Source organism: Rattus norvegicus, chromosome 1, assembly GCF_036323735.1.
Source record: "Rattus norvegicus strain BN/NHsdMcwi chromosome 1, GRCr8, whole genome shotgun sequence".
In the NCBI taxonomy this organism is placed as follows: domain Eukaryota; kingdom Metazoa; phylum Chordata; class Mammalia; order Rodentia; family Muridae; genus Rattus; species Rattus norvegicus.
In genome coordinates, this window is record NC_086019.1 from 216,108,950 (window position 1) to 216,128,522 (window position 19,573).

At 51.2% G+C, this 19,573-nt stretch overlaps 1 protein-coding gene across 2 annotated transcripts; it reads left to right on the forward strand.

The window, feature by feature from the left end:
- The first annotated feature begins 1,597 nt into the window (after positions 1-1,597).
- Fads3 (fatty acid desaturase 3) lies at positions 1,598-18,482 on the forward strand. Of its 2 annotated transcripts, NM_173137.1 has the most exons (12): positions 1,924-2,236; positions 12,418-12,528; positions 13,044-13,241; positions 14,544-14,645; positions 14,752-14,874; positions 15,131-15,191; positions 15,641-15,717; positions 16,126-16,223; positions 16,635-16,731; positions 16,876-16,955; positions 17,074-17,199; positions 18,427-18,482. In NM_173137.1, exons 1-12 carry the CDS (start codon positions 2,012-2,014, stop codon positions 18,476-18,478), a joined length of 1,350 nt encoding a protein of 449 aa, NP_775160.1. In that variant the 5' UTR covers positions 1,924-2,011; the 3' UTR covers positions 18,479-18,482. The 2 variants fall into 2 exon arrangements, with proteins under 2 accessions (XP_038958618.1, NP_775160.1); XM_039102690.2 differs by lacking the exons at positions 15,641-15,717; positions 16,126-16,223; positions 16,635-16,731; ... (1 more) ...; positions 17,074-17,199; positions 18,427-18,482 and having other exon boundaries at positions 1,598-2,236; positions 15,072-15,189.
- Positions 18,483-19,573: the final 1,091 nt, after the last annotated feature.

Genomic DNA, 19,573 nt, shown 5'->3' on the forward strand with positions numbered 1-19,573 from the left:
GAGAACAGAACAAGGCCCACACCCTATGGGCATCCAAGTTTGGATACAAGAGGCGCATTCACCTGGGAAGAGCAGGCTTTCTCTAGCCCAGTCCTCACTGTGACCATGTGGGGGCAGCACATGCCATCCATCCTCTTTGGCCAGGGCTCCTGTAACCTCAGGTGTGCAGAAAAAACATGTTCTAGGATTTTGAAGAACCTTCATAGAAAGGGATTAAACAGCTCCCGTTTGTGGCAACATCTTGGGCCTATTGGTCCTGGCTAAGCAAAGCAAGAGTTCCTCAAACTAGAGACAACCAAGAAGCGCCTTTCTGCTAACTCTAGTCTGCCCGTGACATATATATCACGGATTTTCCTTCTTTGTGAGTTCTGCAGTCTAAGACACAACAGCAGTACATTGGACATGTTCTGAAAACAAGTCTAGCAATCTCCAGACTGTAGGACTGGAATGTGCCACACTCCGTGTGAAGGAAGCAGGGTGTATGTAGGCTGGCCCTGATGTCACCTCTCATGTCACAGGTCCCAGGTATCCAGCCAACAGTTTCTGGTGTTGGTGGCCTCTGCTTCTCTCCCTTGTCCTGTGGATTTAGGCCTGTAATAGTTGCATCTGGACAGAATGCTTTCAGCCTCTTTAGTCTTATTGTTCCCTAAATGATGCAGTGAGCAATTATTTATAGAGCATCTACATCACATTAGACATTACGAGGAATTCAGAGACGGTTTAAAGTGTATGGGGGGATGTGTGAAGGTTATGTGCATATACTGTCTTATATAGGCAAGAAGCACAGGTTGATTTGGGTATCCACAGGGGTGCCTTAGGTCAGGTCTCCTACAAATCCTTTGGTAGACCAAGAGGAAATGTCAACATATTAGAAAAAAAATACACTTTAAGGCTCTGAAAAGATTTTCTCCCAACAAGCAGGCCTCACCTTTCTGCCCTGAGTCACACTAGGGTGGTGTGCGGGAGTCTGTTTTAACTGGCCCTCTAGGAAGTTCTGATGGATCTTCAAGTTTGCCAGTTGTGAAAGCTTTAAGGAACTGGATGTCTATCTCAAAGTAACAGGGTACAATTGGGAACGTAGTCACACTCTCAAGAGGGTTTGAATTTAGTAAGTCAAAAACAGGACCCCATGAAGGGAGAGAACTGTGAGGTGGTTAACAAGCAAGCCACTCATTGCAAACTGGACCATTCTTTCATCTCATGAACTGCAGACCTCCAGGCACCAGTGTCATCTACTGCTCTTCTGCAGTGGCCAACCTGGGTATCCCCAATCCTGTGTGCAGCCAGAGGGGAGAAGCGGCCAACAGCTCCAACACTGCTTTAGATGGCTTCCTCATGTGCATGTTGAGGGTTTGTTGGGAGGTGAGGTCCATTGTTTGGAGCCTGTCGACAGTCACCCAGAGGTAGTGTCCTCATTTCTAGCCACCTGGGATGCATGGCTAAAGACCTGTGACGTCCCTAACTACATTTCTCAGCCTTTCAGGGTTCAGACTTGGGCTCCTCTCAGGCCCCTAGGGGTGCGCCTGAGCGCAGCGGCCTGCAGGACTCCGGTGTGTGCTGGGTCCCCATCCCCCCCCCCCCCCCCCCGCTTTCTCGGTGGAGCCCAGAGTCCGAGAAACTGGGGGGCGGGACAGTGCCCCAGGGGCAGGGCTGGGTGTGGTGGCCCCAGGCCCTCGAGGGTGGGGCGAGTCCCTTCGAGACACCGCCCTCCCCGGGCAGCCAATAGATGTGGAGGCGCCGCGCCTGGATTGGAGCGGGAGCGGGACTGGCCAGCGCGGGGGCCGGGACGAGGGGCGGGCGAGGCGAGCGCTGTCAGCGCGGTTATAAGGGAGGGAAAAGTTCCCTGCGCGGAGAGCCGGGCAGGCGCACGCTCGTACGGCGGCCGCAGCGGCAGGGCGGGGCCGGCAGGGCAGGCGGCGGCGGAGGAAGACCCCCGATTGCGACCTCGCCTCCCTCCATCTCTCAGACCTCTGCCACGTACCGGGGTCCGGAGGACTTGTGCATAGCGGCCATGGGCGGCGTCGGGGAGCCCGGTGGGGGACCCGGGCCACGGGAGGGGCCCGCACCGCTGGGGGCGCCCCTGCCCATCTTCCGCTGGGAGCAGATCCGCCAGCATGACCTACCAGGCGACAAGTGGCTGGTCATCGAGCGCCGCGTCTACGACATCAGCCGCTGGGCACAGCGGCACCCAGGGGGTAGCCGCCTCATCGGCCACCACAGCGCGGAGGACGCCACGGTAAGCTAACCCACTGCCGGCGGGGTGGAGCCTGGTGCTAGCGGTGGGGAGGGAGATGTGGTTCATAGGCTCTGAGTCTCATTCCACCTGCGGACCTTAGCATCCTTTTTGCTCCTTCTGACCTTTGACCCCTACTCCCTACCTCCAGAGTTGAGATGGAACCTGGGGTAAGGTGGTCTCTTTCTTGCACGGAGGACCAGCTGTTGGGTCAGTCTGTGCAATAAATAGGTCTCAGGCAGGAATGGGCCCACAGAGGTGGGTGTGCCATGAGGGGCAGATTCTACTCTAGTTAAGTACCTCCCTGTTGTACTGAGGGTCTCATCGCTGCTCCGAGTCTCTCAGACTATTATCTGATGCTTCCAAGAGCGAGGTGCAGGGCTGGGTCCCTAGCAGATAGGGATATGCCATCAGAGGCTGGGGGCTGGGCAGCAGAGCTTGGGCAGGGCCTGGAGGTCTGTGGCTGATCCAGCATTTGTGTGGACTGTTCTGAGGGCCAGTGACTCACCTCTGCTGGGCTGGCAGCTACACGTGGGAAGACTTTGCCAGGCTGGGTGGGCCTCCATGGGAAGCACAGTCACCCCAGGCGCGGACTGGCCCCTGGGGACTCTAGCTACCCATTCACAAGGAGGGATGTGACTGGCCTGAAGGACTGTCTGGCTGGAGCCCAGTGGTGAAGCAATTTCCCAGACCCCCAGTCCCACTCCATGGACAAAGGTTGAGACCGTATGCTCTGTCCTCAACTGTCCAAAACTGTAGGTTAGTCACATCGGGTACCAGGAAGATCATTAAGACTGGAGGGCATGATCTCTAGTGGAAGAACCTGGGGGCATCAGAGAAGATTCTCTGCGTCCCAGGACTTTACTGTCACTGTCCTTCCCCTCCTGGATTCACTCCAGGCAACTGAGATAAGGTTCCTGAAAATCATCAACCTGTGGACCATACTGTGTGTGTGTGTGTGTGTGTGTGTGTGTGTGTGTGTGTGTGTACGTGCGTGCGTGCGTGCATGTGCGTACCTTCTTTCTACCAGAGCATGATGGGCATGAGGTGCCACAGCCCCTCTCACTGAGCCCCTGTAACCCTGTGAGGATCATGTTGTATCGTAGGACAGGATGCTGGGCAGGAGAAGGGAAGGATAGCAGAGAGCACTGCCTGCTTTTTCTTGCTTAGGGCCAGGCCTGTACAGGGGTCTCCTACATGGAATTCCTAACTTTATATTTTTTTTTTCTTTTTTCTTTTTTTCGGAGCTGGGGACCGAACCCAGGGCCTTGCACTTGCTAGGCAAGCGCTCTACCACTGAGCTAAATCCCCAACCCCCTAACTTTATATTTAGCTCAGTGCCCTGAGACCTCTATCTAATGGTTTTACTGTAGCCACCATTTTGATTCACAGCCAGTAAGGTCTGTTAAGAAAACATCTCTCTGCATCTTGAAGCAGGGTTCTGGCTCTCCCACTGAAGGCGCTCCTCTCAACCTTAGCTTCTCCATTGGCCAGGTGGGGATAGCTAGGCTATATGGCAAGTCAGCCTAGGGCAAGACCACACCTCGCTCAATCATGCTACTCTGTCGTAGTTGTCTGTTTGGTAACTGCTTTTTAGAGTATATGTATGAAGACTGGAGAGTGCAGTGGGACAGTCTCAGCACTCCCAAGCCTTTTCTGGGTGAGCTTGTCTATCTCTGACCCTGCCTGTAATAGGAAGAGATTGCTATCAGCACCAGACATTGGGGGTAGAGTTGTTAAAAATACCTGGTGTACTCAAGTCTAAGGTTGGAAGGAGTCTAAGTTCAGAAGGCTTTGTCTGTGATGAACCCACAAGGAATACTGGGGGTTGAACCAATCCAGTGCCCGGTATGGTCAAGTCTAGATGCTAGGTATCCCATCCTAGATCCTGGAGCTCAGGTTAGGGGTGGGTTGTGGCTGCCCACTTGCATCAGCCCAGCCACCCATCAGCTGTTCTCATGTCCAGGCAACAGAAGCCTTCCTGCCAGGAAATTCCCAGAGTTCTTGTGCCATGAAGTCAGTTTGTGGCCATCCTGGGATACAGAGCCTGGTGCCCTAGGGAGAGTACTCTGGGCCCTGGGCCAGGTTTGTCTAAGAGTCATAGGCAACCCTGAGATGAGAAGAGGCAGCCAGAGAGGTCCAGCTCCTCCCGGTCATAAATATGTGAGGGCCACATACCAACCATCTACTGTGTGCTAGCTTCTAAATTCATTGCTTGTTATTGACGCTATTTCTTCGTCTTCAGGATCCCTAGCAGCAAGGCGGTTTGCTACTGCTCTCCCACTTTACAGATGAGAAAAGAGATTCAAACAAACAATGTACCTTGAAACAGTGGCAGCTGTGGGATCTGAATGCACAGCCGTACTCTGCCCCACATTGCTTCCTCAGTAATGGGATTCCCTGAATGCACTGGGGACTATCTCCTGTGTGCTCTCCCCTCACCCCCTGCTTCTGCAGATGCAGCTATGAACAAAACATTTTTGGGGGAAGGAGTGTCCAACAGATGGATCAGCTAGAGTAAAGGCTCAGAGATGGGACTATTCCACCCATACCTAAGGAATACAGCATCGCTGCATCCGAGAGCAGTCATGGGGAAGGGGAGTCAAAAGGCAGACATGCCAAGCTCACTGGATATTTTTGTTCCTAGAAGGACTTTGGTTTATTCTAAAGAAGGAGGAGATTCCGGAAGGGCAGAGCAGGGAAACCAAAGGGTTCTGATGTATGTTTAAAAGGATCTCCAAAGGGCGGGATAGAACTTAGCCGGTAGATGCTTGCCTTGTGTTCATGATGCTCTAGGTTCCATCCTTAGTGCTGCATAAACTTGGTTGTGGTGTCATCTACTTGTAACCCCTGCAATTATGAGGTAGACGCAGAGGATCTGGAGCTCAAGGTCACCCCATGTGTGAGGCAAGTTTGAGCCCAGCCTGGGACACATAGGACCTTGTCTTCAAATACAAGGATTCTTGGGGCTAGAGAAATGTGTCAGAGGTTGAGAGTTCATGCTGTTCTCTTATAGAGGACCCAAGTTCCATTTCCAGCACCCACACTGGGTGGGTCACAACCCCTTGTAATCAAGCTTCAGGAGAGCCAACATCTCTGACCTCTGTGTGCACTGTCATTCATGTATACACATTCCCCCCCAATACACACACACACACACACACACACACACACACACACACACTAAGATCACCTTTTGGAAGAGCAAAGGCTTTAAGGGACGGTGAGCATCTTTGGCGAGAGAGTTCAGACCAAGTAACAGAGTAACTCAGCTCCAGTTACATGTGGATGTGGCCAGTGGTCAGGGATATGTGAATACTAGTAGGGACACTAGTAGGGGACATTAGAATTGGCTCTGTAAGCTGAGGATATGGCTAAGTAGTAGACTGCTGGCTGAGCATGCTCAAGGCCCCAGCAGTCAAAGTTTTAAAAAAGGAGTAAAACAACCCATTGAGTCCAGCCTTACGGGGCAGCACTTGGGAGGTGGAAGCAGGATCGTGAGGGTTTGCACATCATCTTCAGTTACACATTGATTTGGAACCATCCTGGACTATGTGAGATCCTGTATCAAAACCAAAGGATGCTCAGGTTACCTCCGTATTCCCTTTAGAGAAGGAGCTGACTTGTCCTTACACCGTGACTCTCCTTCCCCCTCAGTGTGACAGCAATAAGAGCTCTTTCATTTTGGATTCACTGGGGGAATGGTGATGGGCACCCTGGGTGACTGGTTACCATGACTAATGAAGCCCTATTCTCAGCTAGGGTGGTTATGGAGAAATTTCCCAGCAGTCTATGGTGCCTGTTAGGCTGGAGCACTGTCAGTCCTAAAAGAACCCAAACCCCAGCAGATTTGAGCTACCTGGCATCCACCTTCAGTGGCCCCTTGGGAATGACTTGAGCTAGAAGTAGGGGTGGCCAGCACCACCATCGGAGGCTGTGTCATAGTAAATTCAGCCAACAGTTTTTGATTAGGCTTTGCTCTGAGAATGTTAGATATACTAATTTACTTGATTCTTCTAACAACCTTGTGAGATTGGGTCCTTTCTGCTGTGTAGATAAAGAGTTTGGGAGCAGAAGATAGGCAATGTCATGGCACCGTAAAACAAGGCCTTCATCCCTGGGCTTGAGAGGGAGGGTCTGTGTCTGGATGGGAGCTGAGAGGGATGAGGATTATGGACTAGAATGCTCTGAGGCTTGGGAGACAGGGTGGCCTCAACCACCCAGCACCACTGCCCACACCCTGTGCCTACCAACCACACTGGCTGCTTTGAAAGTCCTACTTCAGCGAGTAGTCATTTTCTGCAGCCTGAGTGGGCATTTGTTTTGTTTTGTTTTGAGACAGAATCTCATTACGCATCTCTGGCTGTCCTAGAACTCAGTATATACACCATGCTGGTCTCAAACTCAGAGTTCCATTGCCATCTCCCTCCCGAGTATTGAGAGTACAGGTGCGAGCCACCATACCTGACTCCGTCTCGCTGTTTTACAGGTGTCCTCTGCGGGCCGAAGTGCCCGTTCTCTCCCTGTGAGTGGGAGTCAGGACTGTGACTGGCAGGAATGTAGAGTGCAGAGGTGGGAATGAGAGTGACCTCAGGGTATCAGCCTCCCCTCTCCTTTCCTTAGAGGGAAGTCTACTGGCTGCCTTTGGGTTTCTGATAAAAGAGCCAGGCTCCAGTGGTAAAGCCAGAGTTCAGCGAGAGGGGGAGGACTGTGTGCCGAAGGCCGGGTCATTTTCAGGTCTTTGCTGAGGCAGCAACATCTCGGAGGCCACAGGTTCTGGCTGACAGATCAAACATATTCCCACCATTCACCAGGACACCAGGGACGTCGAGGGGTCTGGGACAGTTTCTCTTAGGTTGGGTTTTACTGCACAAACTAAAGCCATGGGTCCTGGTTACAGAGCTGTGTCCCTGCTTCCTTGTCCTTGCCTCAGTTTTTCCATCTGTAATGAGGGTCACAGATAATGTTTCCTCACTGGGCCTCTCGAAGGCAGTGCTGGGGAGAGGGTGGCAATTGAGTGCAGGGCCTTGGTTCTTCCTGTCTCTCCTCTATCTGGACAGCAACCGAGGCAGAGATAACCTAGAGGTATCCTTGGAGACCCTATTCCCACCCTAGTATAAATGGGCAGCAAGTGTAGGCCTAGATTACCAGAGCTCCAACACCCCTCCGTGCTCACCCACCTTCCTGGCTGATCTGGAATATTCTCTACTCTTTGGCCAGAAACCAGGACTTCCTTCCTCTCCCTCGTGCCTGGGGTAAAAGGAGGTTGACTCCCCCACCCTCCATCCTTCCTGTCTCTTAGCCTGAGACTCAGCTGGGTCTTGACTAAACACATCACAGTTTCACTTCTCTACTCATACCTGCAGTCCATGGCTGCCAGCAGCAGGTGCATAGCAGGGCCCTGGGGGCACAGAAGAGAGTTGGTCAGTGGGGCTCGTGTTAGCCGTTAGGCCCCTTCTAAGTGCTTTACCCACCAAGTCAGTTCTCCCAGCAGCCTGTGAGACATATGTTAACGTTTCCCATCTTAAGAAGAAAGCGTAGATGGAAGAGTGGAGCGAACTTGTCTGGGGCTCCTAAATGGAGTCTCGGGTTCCATCTCTGCAGGAGAGCTGGCTCCAGACTGCACCCTACCTCCCAGACCCCAGTCAGCTGCTACATGGAGCTCACAGTGAGGCTGGGGTCAGGGCACAGGCACTGGTAGTCTGAACTTAGAGGTTTCCATATTCCGAGGGTGTGTGGGCATCATAGAGAGCAGATTCAAGTTCAAACCCCAGCTCTGCCACTGCAAACTCTTCCTCTGGAGCAGGTGTCTCAAGCAGGCTCACCAATGCTCACTTCAGAAATAGTTCACAGCCCTGCCCTGGGAGGTGGGGAGGGTTGGCTCTTGTCTACGTACTATCTGTACCTGGAAACTTGCCAAGCCAGGTGTATCTGGAAACGGAGCCTGCAGGGGTCACTGGGAACTTAGGGTTGCTTTGCCTTTTTGTTTGTTTTGTTTCAGTTCTTTTTAGATTAAAAAAATTGTGTGTATGGGTGTTTTGCCTGCATGTATCTATGTGCCTGGTATATATGTGTGCACATGTGTGCAGAGGTCAGAAGAAGGTGTTGAATTCTTTGGAACTGTAGTTACTGATGCTTGTGAGACCCCACATGTAGGTGCTAGAAACTCAACCTGGATCTTCTACAAATCAAGCCAGTGTTCTTAACCACTGAGCCACCTCTCTAGCCCATATGCCTTTTGATTCCAGCACTTTCTACCCACTCTTCTTATCTGAGACTTAATGAAAGATTTTCAATTTCATTCATTTTGACTCTTTTAAAATGTGTGTGTTGGGTGAGGTCACGAAGTTCGACACACATATCCCTTAGCCTTTCTGAGTCTTCCCCTCTCCCTCACCCTTGGTCCTCGATCCTAGAAAGGACTAGTTCAGAGGTTCTCAACTTGTGGGTTGTGACTCCTTTGGGGGAGATGAATGACCCTCTCACAGGGGTGGTCACCTAGAACCACCAGGAAAACACAGATATTTACATTATGATTCATAACAGTAGCAAAATTATAGTTACGAAGTAGCAATGAAAATAATTTTATGGTTGGGGCTCACTACAACATAAAGAACTGTATGAAAGTGTCACAGCATTAGGAAGGTTGAGAACCACTGGACTAATCCATATGACCCAGGCTAGCTTCCAGGAAGTCCCTTGCCGGTACTCTGAGTTCAGGGACCCACCTTATGGGTGCTTCCTGATAACACATAGTCTCCATGCCCACTCCACTCCCAAGGCCCCAGCCTTCTGTCCCAGGGTCTAGGGCCACCTTCTTGTCCCCTTCTCACCAGCTAAGCCCTGATCTACTCACTATGGAAATTTCAGACCTGGTCCCAAGGGACTCATACCTGCCCTATCACTTTATTGTGTTGAGCTGACTGGAACACCTTTGGGAGAGCCTGGTTCTGCTCACCTACCTACTGTGCACACTTGTGCACACCTGTGCAGGAGGCTGTATCTTTCATATGGTGTCCATATGAGTTGTGAACCTAGGCATATTTCTAAGAGTCTGAATCTTGTTGACATAGTGGGTGGCTCTATGTGTGTAAGAGGTTGGAGAGGGAGGAGGGAGGGAGAGAGGTGGGGGGGACGGAGGGAGGGAGAGGGAGAGGGAGAGGGAGAGAGAGAGAGAGAGAGAGAGAATATGTCTATCTGTCTATCTGTCTTTCCATGCCCCAGGCTCTGTATCCAGACGGGGAAGTTTCAAATCACCACCAGCTTTAGGAAATTCTGGCACTTGATATAGCAAGGAAGAACCTTGAGAGTATTACGCTATGAAATGGGCTAATCACTAAGGTACAGATGCTTTCTCACTCCACTTGAGTGAGGTTCCTGGAATAAGGTTAGAGCCATGTGGAAGGAGGAGTTTAATGGGTATAGCATTTCATCTGGGGAAGAGGAGACAATTCTGGAGATAGACTACATGTTGGCAGGAAGGTCCTGTAATATCGAGGACCTAAGAGTGGTAAACTGAGGTGTGCTTTACAGCTAATAATAATAATCGTCGTCGTCGTCATCATCATCATCATCATCATCATCGTCGTCGTCGTCGTCGTCGTCGTCATCATCATCACCATCATGTGAAGGCTGAGGATGTAACTTAGTTGGTAGCATTCTGTCTAGCACCCACAGATTCCTTGGACTTGATCCCCAATGATCAAGTAGTGGTGGTGTACACCTGTAATCCCAGCACTCAGAGATGGACAAATCAGACGCTTAGCATCATCCTGGCTATGTGCGACCCTGTCTTAGAAACAAAGACAGCAATAAAGTTTGTGCTGAGCAGTCCCATTTCAGAAGGGTCCTGAAGTCAGGAAGTAGAGGCCGCTGCAGGAGGATGAACTGGCTCAAAGTCACATGAAAATGGGGTCAGCAGAACCCCAAGACCAATCCCCAGCGAGCCTGGGCCCAGGCAGCTTCCTGTGAAACCCCATTCTCCCGTCTCTCTGCCCTCTTCCTGTGTCCCCGCCTCTCCATCTCCAGAGGAAATGAGGGGCTATGCTTTTATAACTCTCATTGCTTAATGAGCCCCAGGGAACCAGGCAGCCTGAGTTATTTTGGAAAACATACCCTCCCTGCACCCCAGCCCCTGCCTTGGGTCAGTGACCCTAGAGTAGACTGGATATAGCCTCTAAATAGATTCCTTCCTCCAAGGACTCCTCAGAAATGTCCTGGTAGTAACTATGGGGGTTACAGCCATTTTCAGCTTCATTTTATTTTACAATTATTTTTATTACTTTCTCTCTCCGCTTTCTCTGTGTGATGTATGCATGTGGGAATGCATATGAGCACCCACATGTATGTGGAAGTCGGAGGAGGACTTTGGGCCTCCGGCTCTTTTACTCTCTATCCCATTGCCGAGACAAGGTCTCATTGAATCTGGAGTCACACTGGTAGTCAGCAAGCTCCAGACATCCTCCTGTCTGTGCCTTCCCCCAATCCCTGCCCCAGCGCTGGGTTCCACATTCACACGGCTATGCCCAGACTTCTATCTGGGTGATAGGGATTTGAACTCAGGTCACATGCTTTCCTAGCAAGTGCTCTGCCCATTGAGCAATCTTTTCAGCCTTTTATTTTTAATAAGACACTTAATAAGAGCCCTGTTCCAGGGTCCAGTGAGGCATCTCAGCACCTTTCTACAGTGTACAATGATCATGGTGATTAGCTCGGTGACTGCACTGGGGTGACTGTATTAACAAAGTCATTTCTGTTTCAACCTACACAAGCTGATGCAAGACAATAGGAGGCTCCTGTTCTTTGTCAGACTTTTGCAAAGGTATTTCCTTTAGCACGTTGGAAGGGCCCTTAATCTCCTTGCCCAGAGCCATGGGGACAATGCCATCCAGTCTCCCTCTCTGCTTTTGAAATTGCAACAGTAAAAGTCAGAAGAGCAGCTGTGACCAATAAATGGGCTAGATGTGCTAGCATATGCAAACAATGAATGGTTTGAGTAAGGCAGAAGAACAAGACTGAAACTGGAGGGATGAGGGAGTCTGGCCACCTTCTCCTTATCGGCTGTCCTCTTGCCCTCTTCTTCCTGTTTCTTGTATTTCTCCTTACCCCTGACCAATTATTATAGACAGACACAGGAGTGTCAGGCTTCTCTGTATTTAAAGGAAATGACACGAGCTGCTGAGAATGGTAGAATGCTTAAACATCGCATGGAGGTCCTGTGTTTGGTTGAACACTCATGTGAACTGGGTGGGCGTGGTGGTGCATGCCTGTAGTTTAGTGACTTTGAGGCCATCCAGGGCTATATGAGACCCTGTTTCCAAAGGTTTAAAACAACTAATCAACTAAGTGTGATTGCTTAAATACCTTTCTTGCCTAAACCCAAGAACTCAATGTGTATGGCCCACCATTGATCCACCCCAAGTGGCTCTGAGGTCTCCAATGACAAACACACACACACACACACACACACACACACACACACACACACACACACACACACACTCTTTACCCACTGCTGTGTTAGTGAGAATTGGATAAAGTTAACATCTGTGAGCCAAACCTTATTTTATATGCTGTTTAAAAAAAAAAGGCTATGGCACACAGAAAGCTTTTCAGAAGGGCTAAACTTGTTCATGGATGAACTTAGTCTTTCTGGAGTTCTTTCAGGCATATTGAGAAAAAAACCAGTACTCGATGATGCAGATGGGGCATGGCAAGTGAGGGCTGTTAAACAGGGTACTTGAGGCCTGGGAGGACTAGAGAGGGCTCATAGGTAAGGCTTACTCTCCTGGTATTATGTATATGACTGCCCAATATCTAGTTGACTTTCTGTCTGTCTGTTCTGTCTGTCTATCAACAGCCTTTTCCCTCCTATTTTTAAAATTTAGATTTATTCAACTTTTGTGTGTGATTGTTTGCCTGCTTGTATTTATGTGTAACACACGCATGCTTAGTGCCCACAGAGATGAGAAGAAGGCATTGGATCCTCTGAACAGGAGTTACTAGTGGTTAGGAACCAGCATATGGATGCTGGGAATCTAATCTAGGTCCTCTGCAAGAGCAACAAATGCTCTCTTATTCACTGTGCCATCTCTCCAGCCCCTCAATGGCTTCCTCTTCTTGTTTCTGTTGGTTCTTCCTGGGTGCTACTTAAGCTGTTCACTGACTTGTCTGTTCTCCTTCAGGATGCCTTCCACGCCTTCCACCAGGATCTCCATTTTGTGCGCAAGTTCCTGAAACCCCTGTTGATTGGAGAGCTAGCCCCAGAGGAACCCAGCCAGGATGGAGCTCAGAATGTGAGGGAACAGCTGGAGGTCTTGGGGACATTGCCTGTTGCCAGTATCAGCTTGTTCTGTATTATTATTGGGGGATGCAGGCTGGGGCTGGGGCTGGATCCCCCTTCGGGGCCACAGTCAAAGGAGAATTCATAGCAGTGTTCTGTAGAAGTAAGCATTCTAAGCCTGACTTAGCTAGGAACTTGCCGTGGGTCTCCAGTGAGCTCTCTTTCTGCTCCAGACACAGTGGAAATCCACTCCTGCCTCCCAGTCCTTCAATGAGGATATTTCTGAGCTTAAAGGGGTTTCCTCTATTGGCTCTGATTTTCTGCTTATCACCTACCCCACATCTTTGGGGCCAGGGAGAGACTTGGCCACAAGCTAGTTCCTCAGGCCATACCTGTCTGGTATTATTGTTCCTCCATTTATCACCACCCAGCAGTGGGAAGTGGGGAGGCATAAGGAAGCAATGGTAAGTTTCTGGAGACTGTGGCAGTCCCTGCTTCCTCATCTGCTGGACGGCTTCCCTGCCACAGGCCCAGCTGATCGAGGACTTCCGAGCCCTTCGTCAGGCAGCAGAGGACATGAAGCTGTTTGAAGCTGATACCACTTTCTTTGCACTCCTGCTGGGCCACATCCTGGCTATGGAGTTGCTGGCCTGGCTTCTCGTCTACCTCTTGGGCCCTGGCTGGGTATCCAGTGTCCTTGCTGCCCTCATCCTGGCCATCTCTCAGGTAACTCTAAGACAGCACAGCAGATGTGGGGTTCAGAACATGTGGAGACGCAGGACGGTTCTCTTATGAAGGAAAGAATGGATTGGTAAATGGATGAGTGGTGAATGGGTGAATGAGAAAGTGAGACGCCAGAGGCCCTTAATATCCACCAGATCCAGAGTGCCACAGCCCTATGTGTGACAAGACTTGTGTAGGTGAGGAAAAGATAATCCTTTGCTCCCTGTCACCAAGGTCACGGTTAACACTCCTGTGACAAAACAGATTAGCGAGAGAAAAACGTAGAAAATTTATCTGATCATAGTCTTATGTGACACAGAAGCCTTCAGATTAAAGAGCAAAGACCAGAGTGAGCCATCTATTAATATTTTTTAAAGTAGTATTTTTTAAAAGATGTATTTTTTTCTTTTCTTTTTTCTTTTTTTTTTTTTTTTTCGGAGCTGGGGACCGAACCCAGGTTCTAGAGCAAGCGCTCTACCACTGAGCCAAATCCCCAACCCTTAAAAGATGTATTTATTAATAAGTACACTGTAGCTGTCTTCAGACACACCAGAAGAGGGCATCAGATCTCATCACAGATGGTTGTGAGCCACCATGTGGTTGCTGGGATTTGAACTCAGGACCTCTGGAAGAGCAGTCAGTGCTCTTAACCACTGAGCCGTCTCTCAAGCCCTTACCTTTTTTTTAAACATATATGTTCTGTAAAGCAGGAACAGCCTGTAGGAATGGGATCAGACACGGAAGGTCTGTGTAATGGAAATAGAGTGAATCTGAGCCAGTGGAAACAGACTGGCTCAGAATCCTGGCAAGGCGTCTGCTCAGAGTCTTCTTGACCTCTTTCTGAGGCCTTCTTCCTTCCCAGGTGTGGGATAGAATGCTTTTTGAAATGGATCAGATAAGCTCTTATTAGATGAGATAGCCCTTCATGGTCAGCGCCCAGGCAAAAGGGGAAAAGAGAGCAATGATTTCAGGCCTTGAGGAAGAAGAGCCCTTGTGTCTATGGCCTGCTTCAGGTAGGGTAGAGAATTCTAGGCTCTGTTAGTTGCCTTGGGGGATCCAGGGAAGCAGGACACTGTGAGAAGAACAGAAAGTTTGCTTCTAAACCCATTATTCAGAGGCATGATGTTTCTGAACCCTGACGTTTCGATGCAGGCGCACCACCAAACTCAGTCGCACTGGTCTGGGTAAAGAGGCAGCTGGTTTCAGTAGAGCATCGGTAGCGAATGAAGCCCTAGCCGCGGGTTGACCTCTGGGGCCAGTAGAGACTGGCTTCCGCCTCTACTCTTGACCTATTCCTCTCCCCAGGCCCAGTGCTGGTGTCTGCAACATGATCTAGGCCATGCTTCCATCTTCCCAAAGTCCAGGTGGAACCATGTGGCCCAGCAGTTTGTGATGGGGCAGCTGAAAGTGAGTGTGGACCTGGGTGGGCATCTGTGCTGGGTCTGTTCAAGTGTCACGGGTACCAAGTCCGATCACAGTCTGACACTACCCCTGAGATCCCTTCTCCCCACAGGGCTTTTCTGCCCACTGGTGGAATTTCCGCCACTTCCAGCACCATGCCAAACCCAATATCTTCCACAAGGATCCAGATGTGACGGTCGCACCTGTCTTCCTCCTGGGGGAGTCATCTGTGGAGGTAGGTGGGATGGGCCATGATGACTCTCAAGAGAGGCCTGCAGCTGAGGGGACTTGGCAGGGCCTGAGACCTCATGCTTGCTCCCCAGTTCATCCTGCGGTCTAGCTCTAGCCCCAGCCCTTCCCCCATCTCCTAGCCACCTGAGGATGAGTGGCTCAGTGGCTAGAATCTAGAGTTGCCTTTGACCTTGGCCTCAGCCAGCCCCCTGATCTTGGCCTGGAGAGCTGTTCTCCCCAGCCGACGCCTGTCTCCACAGTATGGCAAGAAGAAACGCAGATACCTGCCCTACAACCACCAGCATCTATACTTCTTCCTGAGTGAGTACCTATTGGCCCTTAGGGGTGGGTGGGAATGTGGCAGAGCTGAGCCTCAGCCTATGCTGCCATCCTGAAGGCTCCCAGCCACCTTCTTCTCTGGCTGTCCTCTTTCCCACCCTCCCTAGAGTCCCTTTGCCCTCAAGTCAGGGTTGTCCAGAGTCCTAAAGTATTTTGTAATTGCCTCTGCAAACAAGGACAGGGTAGACTCAAGGGCAGGAATGTGTAAGGCTGGCTCCTTACCTACATAAGGGACAAGGGAGGTGGGAGACAGGGAGGGCCATGAGCCAGCCAGCAAGGGACTGAGTATGAATAGGGCCTTGTGGGAACTGTGAGCTCAGCTCAGTGTGAGGTCAGCACTTATGTCCTCTGGGTGTTCCTCCTCTTCTCCACCCACACCACTTGGGTAGCCCATCCCTGTTCCTGCATGCCCTTATGCTCCCTTCTTGCAGTTGGCCCACCGCTGCTCACCTTGGTGAACTTTGAAGTTGAAAATCTGGCATACATGCTGGTGTGCATGCAATGGACGGTGAGTGGGTACTGCTCGGGTAGCATGTAGCTTTCTAGGAGAGGGCTTCAGGGGACAGCACTCTCTATCCCTGAGTGTGAACGAATGAGTGTATATGTGTGTGCATTGGTGTGATTTGTACGTGCTGTGGAAGAGCCCCCTTCCTAGGTAGAATCACTGGATTGACTGCCAGGCAAATGTGTCTCAGGCACAGGTTTCCCTAATGCACCCTTCAAGGCCACTGCCATGGTCAGTCCTGCCTGTTGATAAGGAGGGGACCCTTATTTTTCTTCAGCCATAGTAGCAGGAGCCCATTGAGGGACAGAGCCCTGAAACAAATGGGAGTTGAATGAGCCCAGCCCTTCCTCCTGCCTCCCAGGTCCCCCAACCCATGGAGGCCACTCAACACTGCCTCTGTCCTCCTCGTAGGACTTGCTGTGGGCTGCCAGTTTCTACTCCCGGTTCTTCTTGTCCTACTCCCCCTTCTATGGTGCCACTGGGACACTGCTCCTCTTCGTTGCTGTCAGGTATGGCCAGATTCAGAGTGACAGGGGGTGGGGAGGTCTCACACAGGTGGCAGGGGACTTTGACCACGGCCCTCCATGTCCTGCCTGTTGTCCCTCTGCAGGATGGATGGCAGTACCACCTCTTCAGGTAGCTAATGTGCATAATCAAACACTAGCAGAGGGGCCAGACCCTAGGGCTGGCAGGTCTGAGGACAGAACCTTGGCTTGGTCATGGCTCTGTGGGTGAGCCTCTTGAGAAAGGTTGGCCTGGGCTTAGCCTCACCAAAGACACTGCTCTATGAAATTTCTTTAAATGCTAAGGTGGGGCAACTAGGTACTCCCGTGGTCTAGATGGGCCCAGGTCTGGGTTCAGCTGCGTGCCAGCCTCCACTCTGAGCTTCATGTGGAGTGGTACTGAAGCCTTCTTCACAGGGTGCTGGAGAGCCACTGGTTCGTGTGGATCACACAGATGAACCACATCCCCAAGGAGATTGGCCACGAAAAGCATCGGGACTGGGCTAGCTCTCAGGTAGGTACTGAGGAGCCTGGTGGGAGGATATCCCAGCTGGGGAGTCATAGACTGGGAGGGATCAGGCTCGGCTGAGGCTGCCAGGTGGTGGGGTCAAGGTTCTAAGCCAACCCCTCTCGTTTGTACCCCTCCTGACCCTGGCAGCTGGCAGCTACCTGCAATGTGGAACCTTCTCTCTTCATTGACTGGTTCAGTGGGCACCTCAACTTCCAGATTGAACACCAGTGAGTGTGGCCTGGAGGGCTTGCTGGGTATGGGGTGACTCTGTGGGGTCCCTGGAAGATGTGGCCTGGGTGGGCTCCCTCTGGTGGTTCCCTACTCAGATCTGGTCTGCCCTTCCAGCCTCTTTCCCACGATGCCAAGGCACAACTACCGGAGGGTGGCCCCCCTGGTCAAGGCATTCTGTGCCAAGCATGGTCTACACTACGAAGTGAAGCCCTTCCTCACCGCCCTGGTGGATATCATCGGGTAAGGCTACACTGGGTCCCTCAGGTTGCATGTCCTAGTTTCTTCCAAGGCTCGCTCCTGACTAGGTCAGCATCTTCTGCACCCTTGTCCTCTGAGGGGGCCCTTCCTAAGAACTGACTTTCTAGAGCTTTCCTGATTAGCCAGTGCTCTCCTTTCCCCACAGCATGGAGGGCTCACATGGCAGTGAGTCTGGCAGTCTGAGAGGCTGTGTCCCGGGAGCTAGAACTTACGTTCTAGTTGAAGAAACAGAAAGCAAGCAGTGTAGGCCTGGGGAGAAGGGTTAGTAGGTAAAGTGCTTTCCTTGGAATCGATGAGGACCTGAGTTCAGACCCTCAGCAACCCATGTAAACATCCAGGAATGACGGCATGTGCCTGTAAGCCCAGTGCTGGGAGGCAGAAACAGGGATCCCTGGCACTTCCGAGCTAGTGAGCTCCAGGTTTAGTGAGGGACAACACATATGCATACATTGAGTGGGACGAGAGGGAGTGTTAGTGGTTAAACAAACACGCGCTGTTTAAACGAGTGCATGACAGAACTTGAGAACCATTTTAAAAACATAATGAGAATGAGAACCTAGGGTGGGGGCAGGACAGGGGGTGCAGAGGGCAGGCGGAGAGTGTAGTGTTGTTCATGGCATAGCAGGTGTAAAGTATGGCGAAGATGGTGTGTGAGCAGAGGTGAGAAGCAGAGAGACAACTGGTCACTGGGTAGAGGGGACCTGGCTGAAGAGTACTCCAGATTGAGGCCCTGCAGAGGTCCCTGAGGTAGGAATGCGCTGATTTGTAGGAGGGCCACTAATGCTTGTACTTGTCCAGGCAGTGATGAGTGAGCTCAGCCCCCAGGAATAGCCTTGGAAGTGGGAACAGAGGTTGGATACTAGACCTGCAGACAGCTAAATGTTCTTTTCCTGGCTTCTGTGCTTATCTTTGGCATCCTGATGGAGTAGCTTCTGTGTCCCCACGTTTTTGGGTTACAGAGCCCAACGGGGAGAGGCAGAGGAACGATGGCCAGACCCGCTGAGGCTCAAACCCGACTTGGCCACCTGCCATGCACCTCCTTGTTGCAGTCCAGATTCCACTCTGGTTAATGAGTACCTGGCCCCACACAGCTGCCTGTCCCGGGGGATGGGAACTCGCAGAAATGTCTTCACTGGACACTTCTTATGGGACACAGGGGGATGCTAATGCCTTCCAGTTGAGTCCCTGATCCCCATCCCTACCTCTCAGGTCCCTGAAGAAGTCTGGTGACATCTGGCTGGATGCGTACCTCCATCAGTGAAGGCAGCACCCTCGTGGGTTGTGAAGGGGGTAAGGGTCCAGACTCCAGCAATCACCAAGTCACTGGGCAAGATTGACAGCCATCCTCACCCCCTGCTGGGGCAGCCTGTCCGCCTGCCTGGTCCTGCTGGCTTTCCTCAGTCCTCAGCATTTTCTGTTCAGGAACCCTATGGCCATGGCACATGTCCAACAGGACCAGGGGTGGAGGGAACATACTTAAAATGACATGGTGAGCATAGCATGTTTTCCCAGAGCAAGGATTGGAGGAAAACTTGTTATTTTTATATATAAAAAAACAAAACAAAACAAAACATCAGACTCATGGAGCCAAGTGTTGGGTTTTCATGGATTTTGGAGCCAAATCTGCTTCAGGTGGAGATGGGATGGACTGTAAGGAGTTCCTTTCCACCATGGGCGCTCTGGGTCATGGAGGCAATAGCTACTCCACCTTGGCTCTATTCCCTCCATGGCTTGTTCGTACATTGAGCAGCACTCCAGGGTGAGCTATGTATTCAAGGGCCCAAGGTTAAGGATCACACCTGCAGGAGCCTCTGGATTAAGGGATGGGAAAGCCTATTTTGTCTGTACTGGCTTCCTAAGCCCTCTCTATGCAAGAGGGCCCAGTAGTGGGAGCTCTGCTAGACTTGGCACTGCACCACAGTGGTCGTGCCGAGCAGGTGGCAACTCGAGTGTGGTCATTCTGTCCCCAAGTCCTTGGAATCTACCGACTGTTTCTTGAGCAGGAGCTAACTTCCCACTTGGCCTCAGGATCTTCATCTGGACAATGGGTACAGTTGACAGTTGACTGCACCTGTCACCCTTTGAACAGCTCCAGGTGGAAATTTCCCTTTATCTTGATTCTCTCCCCAGAGTGTTAAGGATGTTCCCTTCTCCTCAAGCTAAGCACACCAGTCTGGAAAGGCATGCATCCCTTCCCTAGTGCTAAAAAGAAAAGAAAAAAAATCAAACTCAGTGCTGTAGGCATACTAAGCAAGTACTCCACTACTGACCTAAACCCAAGCTCAGTGAGGAAGGGGAGGGACAGTGGGTCCTTTCAGCTCCAGCACCGACACCCCATGGCTCCAAGCTGGGCTGC